We start from the raw sequence: 17,805 nt of genomic DNA on the forward strand, positions 1-17,805 counted from the left end.
CCACGCCATTAAACTGAATGAGTCTTAAAGGACAGAGTGTCAGGATGTTAGCAGCGTGCAGCAATGTAGAGGCTAGTGAATTGGGTCTGTAACCCAATTAGTAAGGTAGCTAACTCAAGCTGCCTCAGTGAACATCCAGCGGTATCTGGGTAAAAGTACAGCACAATGTAACTTAGGCAATTTACCCTGTATAAGGGTGTCTGGTAAGCAAAATGTAGGGCTGGGGAAATATTTGGGCATTGCTACAGAGTGAATATTTGTATGTTGTATGGTGCACTCAGTGCACTCCTATTGGCATCTGTGAGTGTCGGGGGTATGTTGAGATTGAAACAGACCACCAACCTGCCTTTCTACAGAGTACATGCAGTGTAAAACTGAAGTATTTTTATGCTTGGATTCTAGGACCTTCTATTCTCTTGTTACAGCCATGCACTGACAGTACAGTGTATGCAGAACACAAAGCCGATGAGGTAGCCTTGCATGCTCAGAAGAGATTATACTGTTTCAGCGTCATGCATAAGGCACTACAAAAGCTACTCACATGAGCATGCTGAATTACCAAGACAGAGGCAAGGAGTCTCCTCTCAGGTTCTTTACACTGACTCCAAAACAGTTGAGCAGCTGCCTTTATTAACACCCTACTGTACTGACAGGATGCTGTCAAGCATCAGTGTGTGCTCTGTGTGCCCTTGTTAAAATCTGCAGCTGCCTCCAGACTCAGAGGCTAACGCAGAGGTGCGAATTCTCACCTCACGTTGTTTATTAGTTCCAACAAAAACTGCTGTTCGATTCAAATTCCGTCACTTTGATACACTATCCCAAAACAAAAAGACCCGCTCCAGCAGGAGCTAATCCTTCCAAAATAATTTTTCAGCTATGATGCCAATTGCTTGCTTATGTTTTTCTTCCTCCCAAATCTCAAGTGCTTTGGTCTCCAGCCTGTTTAGAGGATGTTTGTTGTCGCAAACATAGAGACTGCTCATCCACAGCATCAGATCAGAGCAGGAGCTTGATAACTTGATAACTTGATCCCCATAATGTTAGGATGGGCCGATACTGGACACAAATGACTTGATCAACCAATGTATTATCCATAACTCTGGATAAGCGCATCTGCTAAATGACTACAGGAGAATGTAAATGTATGGCATAAAGTATGTTGTATCTGTGCAGTGCCCACTTTAAATGGCTATTCAAAAACAAAGACAGTGACATTTGCTCAGTGCTTTTTGATCTCATGCATGCCCAGAATTCAGAGCCCAGAATGTGAAGGGAGGGCCATCTTAATGGAATTACATTCTACATTGATCTGCATACAACCACTTTCTAATGTTCACATATGTCACAGATTTCAAAGACAGGAGAGCAATTTCCGTGCCATTCCAATTCTAGCAGCATATATGACCACACCTTACTAACTAGTTAGTGTTGAGCACAGCACCACCATGCCTGGCAGGTTTCAACCATCTTTTGCTGTCCGACTATTGTCTGGAGAAAATCTGCAATGCCTCTGTCATGTACAGTATGCAGCTTTAACTGCTTTAATGATTCTGCTTTAATGAGTCTTTGTAAACAAAGGGCTTTGTGGCCCAATATCCAAGAAAAAAAACTGTAAGAAGCACAAGGCAGAGCCATTAAAATCAGAATATAATGAGCTAGGAAAAATATTTATGAATGCATAAATGTAAAGCGTGTTACATGAATGCATTGCTTGATGTGTTTTATTGGCCTATTAACATTTACAATGTCTCTGTGTGGATGATTAGGCCTCTTTGGTGGCCAGTAGCAGCAGGCCAGCAGAACAGAATGGGCCCCTCAGAGGAAGCCTAAAGAGACCAGGGGCGTAGAGATTAACGGATCCTGTTATCCTCTGTTGTTGCTCTTTCAAACACCAGCGATGCCATTACCCAGATCAGAATTGCTCAGGTACAGCAGGCTGATGGGAGGAAGAGACAGAATTAGCTTATCACTTCATGTGCTATTTCCACGTCCCTGCAAGGAACCTGATTGCTTATTCTAAAAAACCTGCTGGAGAGAGATAAAAGACTCGCTAACAGTAGATGTCACATCTCCCTCGCCCGTGTGGCTCTTCTGAAAGACCCCACCCCTCAGCCCCACCCTCACGTGCTGAAGACACATGCAGCATAGCACAAACACATGGGCACCCTGGCCAGAAGGGGCGTTTATGGAGCGGGTCGGGATGGGTGGGATGGGGCGGAGTATTACTGGTTAGTAAGAGATAGTGTCTCACCCTGGAGAGCTCCAGAGACGGGACCGGAGAGGGGGGGTCAGTACTTACAGCTGTCCTCTTCCTCTGTGAACACACTGATCACGTAGCAGGCATACACAAAGCCAACCAGCTGTGGAGAGAGAGAGAGAGAGAGAGAGAGAGAGAGAGAGAGAGAGAGAGAGAGAGAGAGGCAAACAGCAGACTTGTCAGGCAGTGACCTCTACACAGCAGACAACATGTGCAAATACAGGTAAACAGGTGTGAGCCAGCAAGCTCATTAAAACATGTCTTCTGATGTGGCAGTTGACAGCAATTACTTCTCTCTTCATATCCACGTAGCTTTTCTGTCTACCTGCTGTCCCCTTTTTTAAATTTGTTTTTTTATTCAAACCATAGCCTTGGTAAGGTGTCACACTACACAGAGTGCAATGGCTATCAAAACACTTAATGGAATCACATAGTGATCAAACGAGAAGGAAAGCCACACTTTTGAGGACACAGCTGAAAATTTGCATCTGAGAAGTGTGAAACTGAGTGAGCTTTGGTTCAGGTTGTCTCATGTGAGAAACGGCTGTCTGTGTTGCAGACCGGGCAGACAGATAGAAAGAGATACACCATGGAGAACACAGAAAGGCCCTCTGAACACAGATGATGACAGATCATCACTTACAAATCAAAACAGGCATAAATTCATGGTAAATTTTATACTTCTATTCATATATGGAACTTCAACCAGGCACATGTCCTCCCTCAGAGGGTAGAATAAAAAGTCAAAAAACTGTATGAGGTGCCTAAAATTACTCCAATGGCAATCACAAGAAACAAGCCTTGACTATATCTTCAAAGCATCTCGTGATGACATATAACGATACAAATTCCCATTACACTAGATACCTTCAAGGGCCCCAGGGCAAACTGTGAGCTTGACTGGCCACCAGTCAGCTAGAGTATGACCGGGAAGAATCCAATAAAATTCTTCAAATTGTATTTCCAAGCTTAGCTGTAAGCCAGTGTTCTTTGTTCTAATTAAGTTACCGACCACCCCGGTCACACTAGATGAGCTGATCAGGTTTCTCAACCACTTTCCAGTTATTAAACAGCATTACAATAGCATATCACAGGGGTTTTCCCCATCACTGGTCTCTTTTCCACACTCTGTCACTGGACATGCCTGAGGTCAAAGTGAGATTGGTTGCCACTGCTGTCACAGAGAATCATCAAGCAACTGCACTGAGGTCCTGACCAGACGTGGAAAATGGTTGCCTGGGGTGGCTCTGATGCCAAGGCCACAATGTTTGACCCCTGGTTTAGTGCTCTTCAGCTAACCATCCATGTCGTATTACGCAATGGAGAGTGTAAGGCTTTAATCCTTATTTCCACTTAACAAACCTTGTCTTTTGTTTCGCCTTGAGCACCTGCCGCAGATGTTGTATCTTTTAGGAGTGTAACGCGAGGTCAAACACTTCATCATGTGCTGCTTGTGATGCATGGCACAAATGCAACCGAGGTGTCTTTTTCATGCTTATTAAACTTCAGGGACATTCCAATGCTTGTACCAAAAGCTATCTAAATTGATCCTTCTAATGTGCCCTGTCAAGGCTATGAGTGAAAGATTTCTGAATTACACTCTACAAAACATTACTACATTAAACAATACAGTGGCCATGTGCCATTCAGTCTGCAGGCATGTGCACATTAGTGTGTATTTACTGTTTCTGGGCAGACATGATTTTCAAAGGCTTTAAACTCTACAGAGCTGCTTGAAATAATTCAACATTTTGCACACACACAGAAGGCCATACGAGCTGTCAAAATCAAAATGGTGCCCATTGATCACATAGTGCTGTCACTATCTTGGATTCTGTGGCTACATTTCAAAGTGCTCCTCGTACAAAGCAATAGATTTTGAAGATATCCATATTCCCTTACTCCCCCCAAAAAATCTAATTCATTTTTGTGAGTTAGCAGCCATCATGGATTTTGTGTTAAACATATAAATACTGAATCCTCATTAACCATTGCCTGTGTGGCTTATAATTTGTTCTGCATGATCAGTGTGAGAAAATTTGAACATCTGAGCATTAGAATTGCACAGCTGTAGCAAAATTTCATGTCCTCATTTGATCTGTAGTATATAAATAGACATAGCACATCCAACAGCGACAAATTTGCAGCTACTGGAAGATTTTTTTTTTTCAGTCTCACTGGAACAACAGGGAATCACAGGTCCACAAAATTCACAAATCTGTGATATCATACATTGTGTACATTCCACATTGCAAAAATGGACTATCCACTGTTCCAACACATTAAAACAGACTTCTGCTATTTTATATTTTATATTCTGTAAGAATTTAAAATTTCAAACTGGATATTTCCAAATAAGTACATTTCACACTGGCTCATGGAATAACGATGCAATGTGTGCTAGAATCATTACATCCTTCATAATAAAAGTCAGAACAATGATTGATTCATTCTGTGTAACAGGCGATTGACGAGCTCAAATAGACTGAATGACCTATTCTTGTCTCTACACTCCCTTATCTCCTAATTTTCTTATCAAGTACTGTGGGTGCCTGCAACAACAGGGAGTTTTATTTCTAAATTGCTAAACTGTAATGCAGTTTTTCTTCCGGTACAAATGTAAAATATACAGATTATGTCCAATGAATTTCTCTGCGTAACTGTCTTCAGCTTTGCAGGATGTGAGCAGAAATGAACAGTGTGACCATTCAACATGAAACAGTATCCATCCAGTTTAACTCGGGAACAGAACAGTGCCTCTGGTGTCTCCATAAACAACATCACATCCAAACGGTATCTTTTAAGCTTTGCAGTTTATCAAATGAACTGCAGTCTACATATTAAATACTGAAGAGGAGTTGTATAAATCTTGCCTGATATATGTTTTTCCTCTAATATCTCACAAGCTCCCTTTCGCTCTCTCCCTCTCTCTCAGTCTCTTCCTCTCTCTCTCTCTCTGTGTACCCATAGTACCATTTCAGTGATTTCTCATTGCAAGTGTGTGTAAATTTATGTATATCTATATGGTGTGTGTGTGTATGTGTGTGTGGACACGAGCAAGAGATCCTTTCATAAATTTGAGTTGTTCACAAAAAATACATAAGTGCTTGAACAAAGGCTATAACAACCGACTGTAACCATTCTTTTCTCGTTTATTTGTTCCTAGGAAATTCATCCCTGAATTATGGAATGACTGCATTAATCTTCTGACAGTATGCTTGTAAAATTCTGTAATGAATTCAGCTCCACAATCGGCCCAAACAAGCATGTAGTAACAAAGATAGCGGCTTGCAATGGATGCTTGTTCTCTCGGCTTGCAGTAAGTGATGAATCCTCATGGCTGCTCAGCTTATGAGGCGCTGAGTTAAATAGCATGCTGTACTCTCTACTGCTATAAATTATACATGAGTCAGAGCAGGAGGAATACTACATAACAGAGTCCTTTTGTCTCAATATTTCCAAATCCTTGTTATTTATTGTGCAAAAAGACAGGAAAAACCACTAATGTTTGCTCATATTTAATTCTCTCTGAAGAGGGTACACATAGAGTATTGGGCTGGTGGATAAATTCAGTCTCTAATGCAGAAGAAAAAACCAGCAGGAGAATTCTGATGTTTATCTGTATGCAGATTCTGGCCCTATTCAGGCCAGCAGTTCATCTGGTTTACAGCACCAAATGTCTTTTCTGAACCCTCACCTCAGTCATTCGCACGCTCTTTAGTATCTGGTATTACGCCGCACATCTACAGATTTATTGATGTGGATGCGACTTTGGATTTTTTTTAAGCCTATTTGTCTCCATTCCACAGAAATCTCTTGGGACTCAATTAAGGTGATTTGTAATCACAATTAAAGAACTGTAATTAAATGTGTGTAATATGTCGCACAGTTCACATGAGTGGATTTAATATTCCTGCTGGTGATAACCTCATTCATTTAAGATGGAATATTTACATTTTAATGTACAAACCCTATTAACTAAAATTACCAACACTTCCCGAGTAGCCTTTTTAATGCCTGAATTGGATGCATCTGTAGGCAAAGTCCTGCAAAACAAAGACAATTTGACAACTAATGTGACTACTGGTATGCTAAATGTCCCAAAGTCTGGGTGAACATAGAAGTTTCCAACCTGCGGTCTTACAGATTTTCAAGGTTCATCTAAGTAGTAGAATACAACTCCTTGTGCACATGGTCACTCAGCCTCCTAACTGACCCAGTTCAGTGGTTAAAGGTTCACGCTGGAACAAAAACCAAAAGCCTCATTAGCACTCCAGGGACCAGGTCTGAATACCCCTGGGCTAAAAATAGCACTTTAACATCAGGTCCCCACCTGACCTCAGGTCCTTCCCACTTATGCACCACAAGAAGACCGCATTGCTAAATTTAAGCAACATTGGCTTTTACTTTTCGGATCCATGTTTGGGGCTGTGGCGCCTTGATCGAATAAAGATAAGGCACCATGGTCAGAAAAACGTGGGATCCAAATAGCGCTGCAGCAGACATAATTGCTATGCTGAGTAATCAGTGATAGGGCTGTCTGGCTGTTTATAAATTTCATTTTATTGAATGGATGTGGTTGTGTTCCTGCAAGTCAGCAAATGCTGAACATGTTGCTCGAAAATGAATGCAGTTTATCATCCACCCACTTAATAAGCTATCATAACAGCAAGAATGAATATTTGTTCCACTGAAGCAATTACTTTTCAAATTGTGCCAGTCTTTGTGGTTAAAATGCATAACCCCAGGAAATAGGTTAATAGATTAAATAAACAAACAGATAATAACAGATGCAGTGGTAAGCACTAATAATGATTTGCACATTATTACACAGAAAAAAAAACAAAACATCATGCTGAGATTTATCAAATCTTTTTTCTGAGCTCCTTCCGATTCATATCAGCATTACAATTTCTTTTTCTCTTGTGAATATTGACATCCGATTCTCCTTCTCAAACTGACGTCTGTCATATCCAGTTTGCTGCTTCTTTGTGGGACGACAGCTTCAGAAGTTACTGTAGCAATTTACATTGGCACAGCAGAGTTAGTTGTGGGTGGTTACAGTTCTGACCATCTCCCAGACCATGAAAATTCACCAACGGTTGGTTACTTGGCTGGCAAATATGTGAGTAGTTGACTGACACAGTGATCAGAACAGGCAGATTTCAGCATGAAAACCTGTGCTTGTACATATTAAAATCTGCTACATTTCATCACCTCTTAAATGAAGAAGAAATACCCCATTTCTCAGATTCAAACTGACACTCAGTGTGCTCTTTATGCTGAGGAAGTGCTGGAGGGGCCTTATAAGGGAGTCTATGGCCACCACACAACTAAAGAAGCTACATGACCACACCAAATGTAACAGATCCACATGACAGTGCTGCACAGAAGCATGGAGCATGGAATCCCATAATTCATCATTTCACTACTGTCATATGCTGTTCGGAAATAATGAGGTGGACAAAAGGGTTGTAGTGAAAACCAGCCATTGTGACACAAACAATTCTGACAGAGAGTTTGCCAGTGTAATTCCTGCCAGACATGCTGTATTTCAGTTAGCCATGGTCCAGTGCTTTATCATTCTAATCCAGGAATTTTCAGGACAAAGGCAGATTGCTGCTTAAACAATGATAAGGCACAGAGCAGCACTCTCATTGCTTTTGGGGGCTGTGGAACTCTTATGGGAATAGGCACAGAATGAAACGTATTCCCTGGAACTGGCCCATGTTATTTAATATATTCAATTTATCTATGCATTTGATATATACGTTTTAATATAATCTCATTTATTCTAAAGCATACCTCAAATGATCAGTATCAATATCCTCAGCATATTTACAGAGATCTTGTAACCCCTGTCTCCTTTTGTGCGGGTAATTTAAAGTCTGACCCCTGAAAATACTCCCCATGACAGAAAAACTTATTATTCATCCACCTAACAGTTTGCATTTGCAGACTTTGGGATTTATGTATGAAAATCTTTAGCCATTATAATAAGGGACATTCAGTAGTTACCCTGTTGAAATGTTAGAAGGTTCAAACTTTTACAGCATATTAAGTGCAAATCCTCCATTTTCAAACAATCCTCCTCTTTCAGGCACTCAGAAGAGTATTGTCATTATTCAGAAAGTTTAAACGCCTTTAATTTCCTTCTCCGGCACTTAAAGCCGATCACAGCGGGCATCAGCGTTCCAGTCCAATGACAACTGCAGGGCCCGGAAAGTGCTTTCTATTCAAGGGGAAGAAAAATCCCTGTGCAAAGTGAAAGCGAAGAATTCCATCCATACGGAGCGGTATTAAAATTTCATTGCTCAATTTCTCCTGACGAGCTCATCCGACTTAGGTGCCATAGTCCCAGGTGGCCGATGCACTGCGTTTTCCAGCACTCACAGCCCACAGACATGCAGCATAAATAATACATTCTGATGGATAAACAAAAGAATATTAACATGAAACATTCATTGCTTTACAAATTTACCCCATGCAGGGCAGGGATAAATAGAGCCGTGCTGTTCTCTTGAATGATAAAATCACATTGCATAGTATGACAAAACCCATAGTACCATTTCACTGATTTTTCATTACGAGTGTGTGTACAATTGTATGTATGTATATATATACAGTGTGTGTGTGTGTGTTTGTGTGTATAGGTTTATGTGCATAGATTTAGATATATGTGCATAGATTTATATCCACACAAATTTGTGTTTTTCACTATGCTAATATTCCACACTAATCTGTGAACCTTGTTGATCTCATCTACCCCGATGTTCTGGTAAGAACTGTTCTGGTAGTTCTTTTTTCTGCAATATTCTGCCATTCTCCTTCTATAACATATCTGAACATCTTATCTTTGTTATTATTAAAAGAACATGCAGATGTTTGCTGGATTCAAAACTTATACTCATTTCAGTATGGCGGTCACACAAAATCAGCACTCGTTTTCATTTCATTAAGATTTTGAAGGCTGTTGGCAGGCTACTTTGTTTAAGATCGACTGCTATTACTTGCCCCCATTTAGAAAAAGCTCATTCATTTTTTTCTAGAGGTGAAATTGGAAATGTATCTCCTATGCAATAATTTGGATCATTACAAAGGAATCTTATTAAGTTTTATGTTGAATCCGCTTACATAAGAAGTTAATCTAAAGCTCATGAGGAATACGTTTATGTGCTTCACTGGACTAAAATACACCAGTTGAGATGAGGGAAGGAGTGGAGGAGTATATTTCCTTCAATGTGTGCAGAGCACATCTGGAAGCATTCACATTAGGGAAGGGCTATGTACTTGCAGGGGGGGTTGGTAGCAGAGCTTCTGTAAACTGAGACATCTCTTAGTGGTATAATTCTATATGTGAATGGTGGGAATTCTATGGTTAATTATTCTCTTGAGGAATCAATGTAAAATCTGTAAAAGGGGCAACCTTGCATCACCCATCCACACAAGAAAACTGTATCGACTATTTAATCTGATTATTCAAATCCTGTATTACACAGGTGCTGACTAATGCGTCTTTCATGTTCATTTCTGTTGAAGTGGTTTGTTTACAGCATCTATCCTATCTAAAAGCAAACGTTCTGTGGTTCACAAATAGTCATGCACCAAACATAAACCATTTGCTCATTCACACAGATTTTGAACACTGTAGCCGCCAAGTGAGCTAGTGAGTTAAATGAAATTTGAAAAACTTTCCCCCTTGAATACCGTGGACCTTCCATGTTACATGTTTCAGCATTATTTATTCCCTGAGCAGTGCAGCTTTTTCCAGAGCTGTCTGTATCTAAAAGAGGGCACTGCTCTCCTCTCCCCCTTGTCTCTCTCCACAAACAGAGGCAAGTCACCAAGCCTGCCTTGATTAATTATTTACAGGCTCCTCCGTTGTCCTCATTGTAGCGGCTGCCCTACCGCAGCTGATTTCTAATTAAATATGGCTTCCCTTTGATGAAATAAAATTCAGGCCCCCCGAACGTCATCCTTCATTTTCACATTGAATAATTAATGCCATGCAGATTCTTTGAAATTAGCAATGCACCAATTATTTATGAGGAGGAGGGATGCTGAGAAAACTATTCTAAGAGCCTATTGAAACAGCTGAAAATCATGCTCCTTCTTTTTCCGTGCTTTCTTCCTCTCCGTCTTTGAAAAAAAAAAAAAAAAAAAAAAAGAAGATCTATTCAGCGTCGAAGTGATTCTCTGTTTTGGAATTCGCCCAGCCAGGAATGCTAGGATGACTAATCAAAGCATCTAAATCGGGAGCCTTCTTATGAGCAGAGATGGCTTTGTTCCTGACTGACAGCGTGTTTATCAGCGTGGGCCGTGTTTGCGCCGGGCCCTGATCAGGGCTGTCCCCTGCGCTCGGCGCGCTCTGACACTGACAGGCAGTGACAAATCCTGGGCTGCTGGGGGTGTCACCTCCTGAAAGACAGCTGCAGTGCGTCGGCCCCCAGGGTCCTGCAGGGGTCTCCCTGACCCCAGAGAGATGAGCGCGTGCGCGCACACACACACACACACACACACACACACACACACACACACACACACACACACACCTCTGCTCTCTTACAGTGTACAGAATAGCTCTACATTGCTGGCTGCTCCAGGAAAAAGCAACTCCTCTTTTCCTTCCTCACTCACTCAAATGACTCCTTTAGTCTCCAGGTAACTAACTGAGCAGCTCCTGCAGTAACAACATTTTAGACTGGTGGTAATAAAAGGTGAATATGAATTGTCTGTTTTCAAATTGGGATTCCCAATTTGACCACTGCTGTTGACAGTTCTGAGTAGTATATTTCATCATTTGCCTTTTAAATGTCTTGCAATGCCTTTTGCCTGGATCTCAAGTTGTCAAAACATTGGCTGAAAAAAAGGAATTGGGGCAGACAGAATGTTTGTTTCTGTCTTTCCAGTAAAAATCTGAGTCCAGAGGTATGGTGAGATAAGGTCCACTCTAATGTACTAAAGGTTAAACTGGAGATTCAAACAGATACATTTCAAAACACTTTTACAGAGGAGGCCCTGAGCAATTTACTACCAGGACTAATGCACTGCTTCTCTGACGATTCATGACTACAATATAACTGACTTCAGAAAAAACAACGTAATATTACACCAGAGTCCTGTAACTTGAAATCTTAAATTACTGTTTACAAAAGAGAATGGATTTTGGAAGACATTAGCCCTACAACAAGCCATAAATACACACAGAATATTTATGGAGAGTTAGATTTACCTGCACGCGTTCAGACATAGAATATAGAATATCCTAGGTAATATAAACTGCATGAATAATGCAGGGCACTGATTGCTTTGTTTTTTTTTATTTTATTACACGATGAACCCTGGTTTCTCAATAAAAGATGAATGATGGACCAGAGGACTGGGTCTGTGAAGTGGTCCTTCTTTTTTTCAGACTTATGGTTTTGATGTGAGACACACAGTGCTGGCACTTGCAGCGGTGGCCAGCATTACGGGACAGCTGCGCGGTCGCTCTCCCAGGACCCGGCGCAGGCCGTCCTGCCTCCGCGCATTTGTACAGATGCGTGTCATCGCACGGGGGGCATGAGAGCAGCTCTGACGCAAACGCGGGCTGCATCTGTTCGGCCCCGGGGCATGTCACTCCCCTGGCCCATCTGCGATGGGATCTTCGACGGAAAAGGAGGGTGGCTGAGCGGCCAGTGGAAAACATACAGCCGTGGGGGGGTGCGGGACTTGAGCGTGACACCTGGGGATGGAATAGAGAAGGAGTCCACACAGCGCAGAGTGCGCGTGGCCCACCACACCGCTGGGCCGGTGCTGAAGGTTAAGCCCTGCTTATCGCAGCTATGCGCTGAGGAGGTGCCGGGCCCCCGCGGATTGGGCAGCTGCGGCCGTTCTCATGCGCGCCTCCTCCCAGCCGGGCTCGAGCAGTGCCCTCGTCATGTCCCCCGGCCCTGCTGAGAGCTCGGCTTTATCGGCTTTTCAGGATCACGGCAATATTGAACGGAGCGACAATCACCGCCTGCGATTACTTAATGTGAGGGGAGAGGAAGTGGGCGCAATAATCGGCAGCCTACCCTTCCTGTTCAACAGCCAAAACGAAAGCCTAGGGCCACTCTCATAACCTTACATCTCGGAAATCTATTGTGTTTGACCAGGATACCCATTTCATTTTAACAGCATTTGCTTTCAAAAGGCATTCGGCACTGCTTTTTCACACTTACTGCCATTTTTTTACAGCTCTGAGAATTGAACACATAAATAAGAAAACTCTTCAACAGCAGGACTGCAGAGTATGTTTCCACTTATCTCGAGACATTATTTGGCAGATATGTACCCCAGCTGATGAAGTGAGATGTAACTATTTTCAGGGCTCTGCCGATGAGGTCATTAGCCATGCAGAAAGAATCAATTACCCTGGGGCTGAAGCACAGCTTTGAATTTCCAACTACATATCGATTCTGATTCCTCACTCAATTAGTTTTGCAAGGAACCGTTCCTACCTGGGAGACATCCACTGGTAAAATGCCCGAATTAAGTGGATGGAGGTTGGGCTGCACTTAAACTTATTCGTTACACTGTTTCACATAGGTTTCGTTCCCCCTTAATTAAGGCAAGTCATTACGTGCTGAGAGGACTGATATGTAGGTGGTTAGCAGGGTGTCTGCGTGTGTGAAGTGGCGATACTCACGGCCAGCAGTATCTGAAGGGAGGAATGCATCACCTCCAGGTACTGGAACTCTATCATGCAGCCGGTGACGGAGATGTAGGAGTGGTCTTCCAGGCCACGGGAGCTGGGGGGCGGGACTTCCCTCCTCACGCAGCCTGGGCCGTGCTCTCTCCACCAGGAGCGGTGCATGGAGATGTTGAAAGTCATGTAGTCTGTGTCCTGCGGGAGCAAAGAGGAGCATTGAGCTTGGAGCGCACCCCACCCCTCATTGGGAGAAAACCTCTCGCTTTTTGCTTTTCTGTATGCCGCCCAAAAAACGAACAACAAACAAATCAATTTATAAGAATAAATGAATTCCAGTTGCCCCCAAAACTCTGGTTCTCCTCTGCAAAAATCCATAAATCATTTCCCTGCCGGGAACTGGAACTTCAACAGCAGTTGTTGGCACCATCACACAATTATCTTTGAAGAGCTCCGGGGCAAAGCGTCTAATGTCACTCTGGAAGATGTATTCGATTCAACCCATAGGCAGGTCCAACTGTGCTATTATTAGCAACATATTACATAGAGACTTTATATTAAACCTGAAAGAGCTATTAATTTCCATTAAACGGCAATTAAACTGGCCTGGCTTTAATGGATCCTGCATGAGCTTCGGGCTACGGTAAGGGAAAAGAGCAAGCTGATGCAGGTGGTCAACAGCATCCAGAATGACCTCTGCATTTCTGTTCCCAATTCTCAACACATTCTCTCCCTACACATGCAAAACACATTCTCTCCCTGCATGCAAAACACCACCAATACCAAATATTCCTGTCACCTCTCTGTCTCTTGGTCTCTGGCATGTCTTACTGTGAGAAGAAGCTCTCTGCTCAGTCTCTGCTTTTTGGAATACAAGTTCCATTCAAGACGACAAGCACGGAACAAAAAGAGCCATTACTTGCAATAAAGGATCGCTTTGTGCTGCAAGGGTTCACATTTTTTCTGACGATGCCATGTAGGCTGTGACTCAGACATGTATTTGATTCTCTTGATGTGACAGCTTTAATACGGCATGCATTATCTGTTGGAGGACAGAGAGGAATACACAAGCCTGCTGTGAAAGGACATATGCCACGCCTGCAATGAAAGAGCTGAAATCTGAAGTATTTGAGAAGCCATAACCCCAGCCATGGAAATAAAGCCAGGCATTCCAGCAGAATGGTACCACAGTGACAGAAAAACTCAGGGTATTCCATTTTAAACGCCAGCTCTGTGGATATCCTCACCATCAGACAAAAAAAAATCTGTCAGCCTTATCAAGCAACTGATCTAAAGCCCATGAATGATCAGTTATGTTGGCAGTAAAGGCTGTACACTGTTAAACTTTGTGACATTTCTTTTCCTGCGGCTCCCAGAATAAGACGCCTGCAGAACATTTCGGCAGCACCATCATTGGCTTTGCCTGATTAAAGACATCGAGCACTTTCTGTTCTGCTCTGACCCTGAGGCCTCGAAGCTCTGCCTTTGAAGCCAATGAGGTCCTTTGGGCAGAATGTCAGAATGGAGGCCAGACAAGGGCACAAGGGCTCCACAGGTCCAGGGGTCCAGAGGCCAACTTGGGGCGACACAGGGCATGATTGATGGGAGGGGACTGGGCTGACGGGAAGGCCCCAAGCCTGGCACCGTGGCTTGGAGATAATAGCTTTTGTCCAGCTGCCACCGCCTCCTCTCTCCCATATGCCATGCTCTGACACCTCTGGCAGGAAGGCTTCTTTCATGGGACGGCGTCACAAATGTCACCAGCTAATGTATGCAAGCTGCTGCCACCCTTTGCTGGTCTGATGAGGGGATGAAGAGGACCTCCGCATAAAAGCTGTGAAATTGGGGACAAATATAATAGATGTACCAGACTGGTTTCATCACTCAATGCGAGTGTGATAGGCATGACTAAAGTCCATTACCATCAATACCTCATTACAATAGCTGGAAACATGGTGAAGCCAGATATGCAGATATGTATGTAAATCAACAATCATTCAGAATGTATGTGTTAAAGGTCACTCTACACACTTCTCTTTCAAAAACTGTTTTGCATTTCATTTTTAACTGACTGCAGAAGCTTTTGTATTATTGCCACCTGCCCCCGTTCCTATGGCTGATCCCTGCTGAACTTCATTCAGCAGATTACACAAACTGCACCTCGCTTCTCATGCTAAACTCACATCATATGGAAAAACACTGCTCTCTAATTATCAGAATGTATAAGTCATGAGCAGATCGATGACCTTCAGCTCTAACTTTCAGTTAAAATGTTACAGTGGAATTTTGTATTAGTTCAGTGTTTTGTCAGGTCAATCACTGGAAGCTGTGGCATGAATAAACCTCAAAGGCAGAGAGAATGATATTCAGCTTTGTTGAAATATTTTCACAGATGCACAACTGTGACGATTCACTTCTCAAAAGGTGTCTTTTCCAGGAACCACACACACACACACACACACACACAAACAAAAAACCTTGCATGTAACAAAGCACCATCCTCAAAATAGGCTGCCAGTATGCAATTAAATGGTTAGAGAATGCATTAAAAAAATAAAAGTGATAAATGTGCACATTTACAGATCTCACCAAGGAGGCAATTAAATGCAAAAGGCAAAGTGACTGTACAATGTCCCATTAACATAATGAGCCATTTCTGGAATACATTAGCATAACAGAGTGTTTTACTGTTAAGATCACTGGATGAAAGTAATTAAATGCAAATGAAAAGGATATGTAATACTGACATTCATTTCCACAGTGTTCTTAAATGTGTGTGAGTATGTGTGTGTGTGTGTGTGTGTGTGTGTGAGTGTGTGTGTACGTACTATATATAGAGTGTTGTTTGCCTGGTCTCTGTGGTGAATAAAGACAGAGTCATTTGTAGGTGTCTTTCATAGTTTCTGTAGAATACAGTATTTCCTGATCATCAGCACATACGTGACACAGACTGAAATATTATACTTTGTCAAGAAAACTGCCAATGAGTCGTTGATTGTTCCATGGAGGGGACTGGTCAGCAGACATATATTCATCTATCTGAAATTCTGAAAGACAGGGCAGGGAAAAAGATCTGTGTGGACCCCTCAGCTACTCTACCTAAGACAGTCACTTCTTATGGAAAGGAAGAAGTCTCCCTCTCTCAGGGCTAGATTCCGAACACCACACAGTAATTCTGAGGTCAAGCCTCACAAGGAAGTTCTGTAAGTCTGACGTTTTAAGGCACTCAGCCTTCTGAATCAGAGCCATAACCATGATCTCACACTGAATAAGTGTTATTATATAAGACAACGCTCTGTATGTTTCTTGTTTGGGGTTTCTCCATTCATTTCATCCACTCAGTTGAATGCACAACTCACAAAAGATATGGAGATAATTCAGGCTGATAACTACACGACGACAGAAACCAGAAATTGAAATACAAATACAACAGAGAAGTATCAAGTGAATCATTCTCAAATAAATTACAACACATTTTATTTTTCCCAAGAAATTGATCTTGTTCCTCTTTTCAAAGCTATCCATTTGTCATGAACTAAATACATTTGTAATAAACAAATTCCCAATACGTTAAAGGTTACCTTGACCTCTGTGAAAGCAACACACCCCATAGCAGCGTGTTGAATCTTCATGTCAGAAAATTGGTCATAAGTACTCAAATCCTGCTGCAGAATGAAACCGCTGTCAAGAATTACAGTATGGACACCTGTGTCAACAGGGCTGCTGTATAAATTTGATACTGACATCCAAATGTTCTAGAATGCATGAGTCATTTTACTGGTCTTTTTCCGATGATAATTGCTTGTCCCTTATAACACTTATCTGCACCAAAGACGGAAATTAATGAAAGAACTGTCAGAAGCTATTTTGTCTCCTTCCAGGGGTGACAGGGACTTTAAATGGGGGTTAATTTGCCAGCCATGGGGGCAAACCTTATGAGAGCGATAAGGAAAGGAATTAACACTCCCCAAAGCAACAGAGCATTCTTTATTTCACCTCAGTAACTTCATAGATGAGAGATAATTTTGCTCATTTAATGTCAATATGAGAATCTGTGGTAAGGAATATCTCTGAAAGAGAAACGTTGTCATTTTGTATACAACTAACTGTAATTAATGACCTGAAATATGATATAAAACTCATTCATGTCAGTTGATAAAACTGTGGGGTAACAAAAAGTGGTTACATAGTTATTTATACGTATGTTTATATATGTTTTTTTTATATATGTATATGTTTTTTATTCAATTATCAGTTGCATGGGGAATGAGAACCAAAAGAAATAAACCAGTATTCACCAAACTTAAGAAAAAAGGTATGATCACACTTGAGGGCAAGTGTATTTGTTTCTCCTTTTATAAAAGTACACTAACCTCTTCTGATGCTTGCACAGGTCTTTTACATTACATCTACTACAAGTGTAGTATAGCAGTCCCATGTTTGCTCTTCCCCCCACCCACAGCCTGGTCTATGCCTGTGGTGCAGGGCACCAGGTATGGAAATGCAGTGTGGTCATGAACGCGTTAAAAGGCTGAACTTGTGAACGAAAGGGTGAACAAAGGGTCATTTTTTTCCGGTGAACGTTTGCAAGTAAACAACGTGAACTTGAGCTTGTTCAGGTTTGCGCGAGATTAAAAGTTACTGCTTGATGAATAAACACGGACGGCATTATTCCATACTTGAGATGTTTTTATTAATGCAACTCATCAGCTAGACAGCTTGACAGTTCGCAACCAACTGCCCAGATCCCGCGTAGCAATCACTGCGCATGTAGACGTACACATAAAATAGTCCCTGGACAATACCCTTATATGGCAGGGTACATGGTGCACTGTAAAAACTGGCTAGCTTAAACAATTTTTGCAAAATGGCTAGAGCA

General features: G+C 42.0%; 1 protein-coding gene across 4 annotated transcripts in view; it reads right to left on the reverse strand.

The window, feature by feature from the left end:
* The window catches only part of LOC118772971 (sodium/potassium-transporting ATPase subunit beta-1-interacting protein 3), an 82,266-nt gene that overhangs the window by 5,560 nt on the left and 58,901 nt on the right, over positions 1–17,805 (reverse strand). For 3 of the 4 annotated variants that reach the window (XM_036521679.1, XM_036521678.1, XM_036521677.1), the window contains exons 4-5: positions 12,927–13,124; positions 2,300–2,360 (exon numbers count right to left, since the gene is read on the reverse strand). In XM_036521679.1, coding sequence (XP_036377572.1) covers positions 2,300–2,360; positions 12,927–13,124 — 259 coding nt within the window. Of the gene's footprint in view, positions 1–2,251; positions 2,361–12,926; positions 13,125–17,805 lie in introns of all 4 variants that reach the window. The other variant, XM_036521680.1, reaches the window with a different exon arrangement.

Source organism: Megalops cyprinoides, chromosome 2 (assembly GCF_013368585.1).
Source record: "Megalops cyprinoides isolate fMegCyp1 chromosome 2, fMegCyp1.pri, whole genome shotgun sequence".
In the NCBI taxonomy this organism is placed as follows: Eukaryota; Metazoa; Chordata; class Actinopteri; order Elopiformes; family Megalopidae; genus Megalops; species Megalops cyprinoides.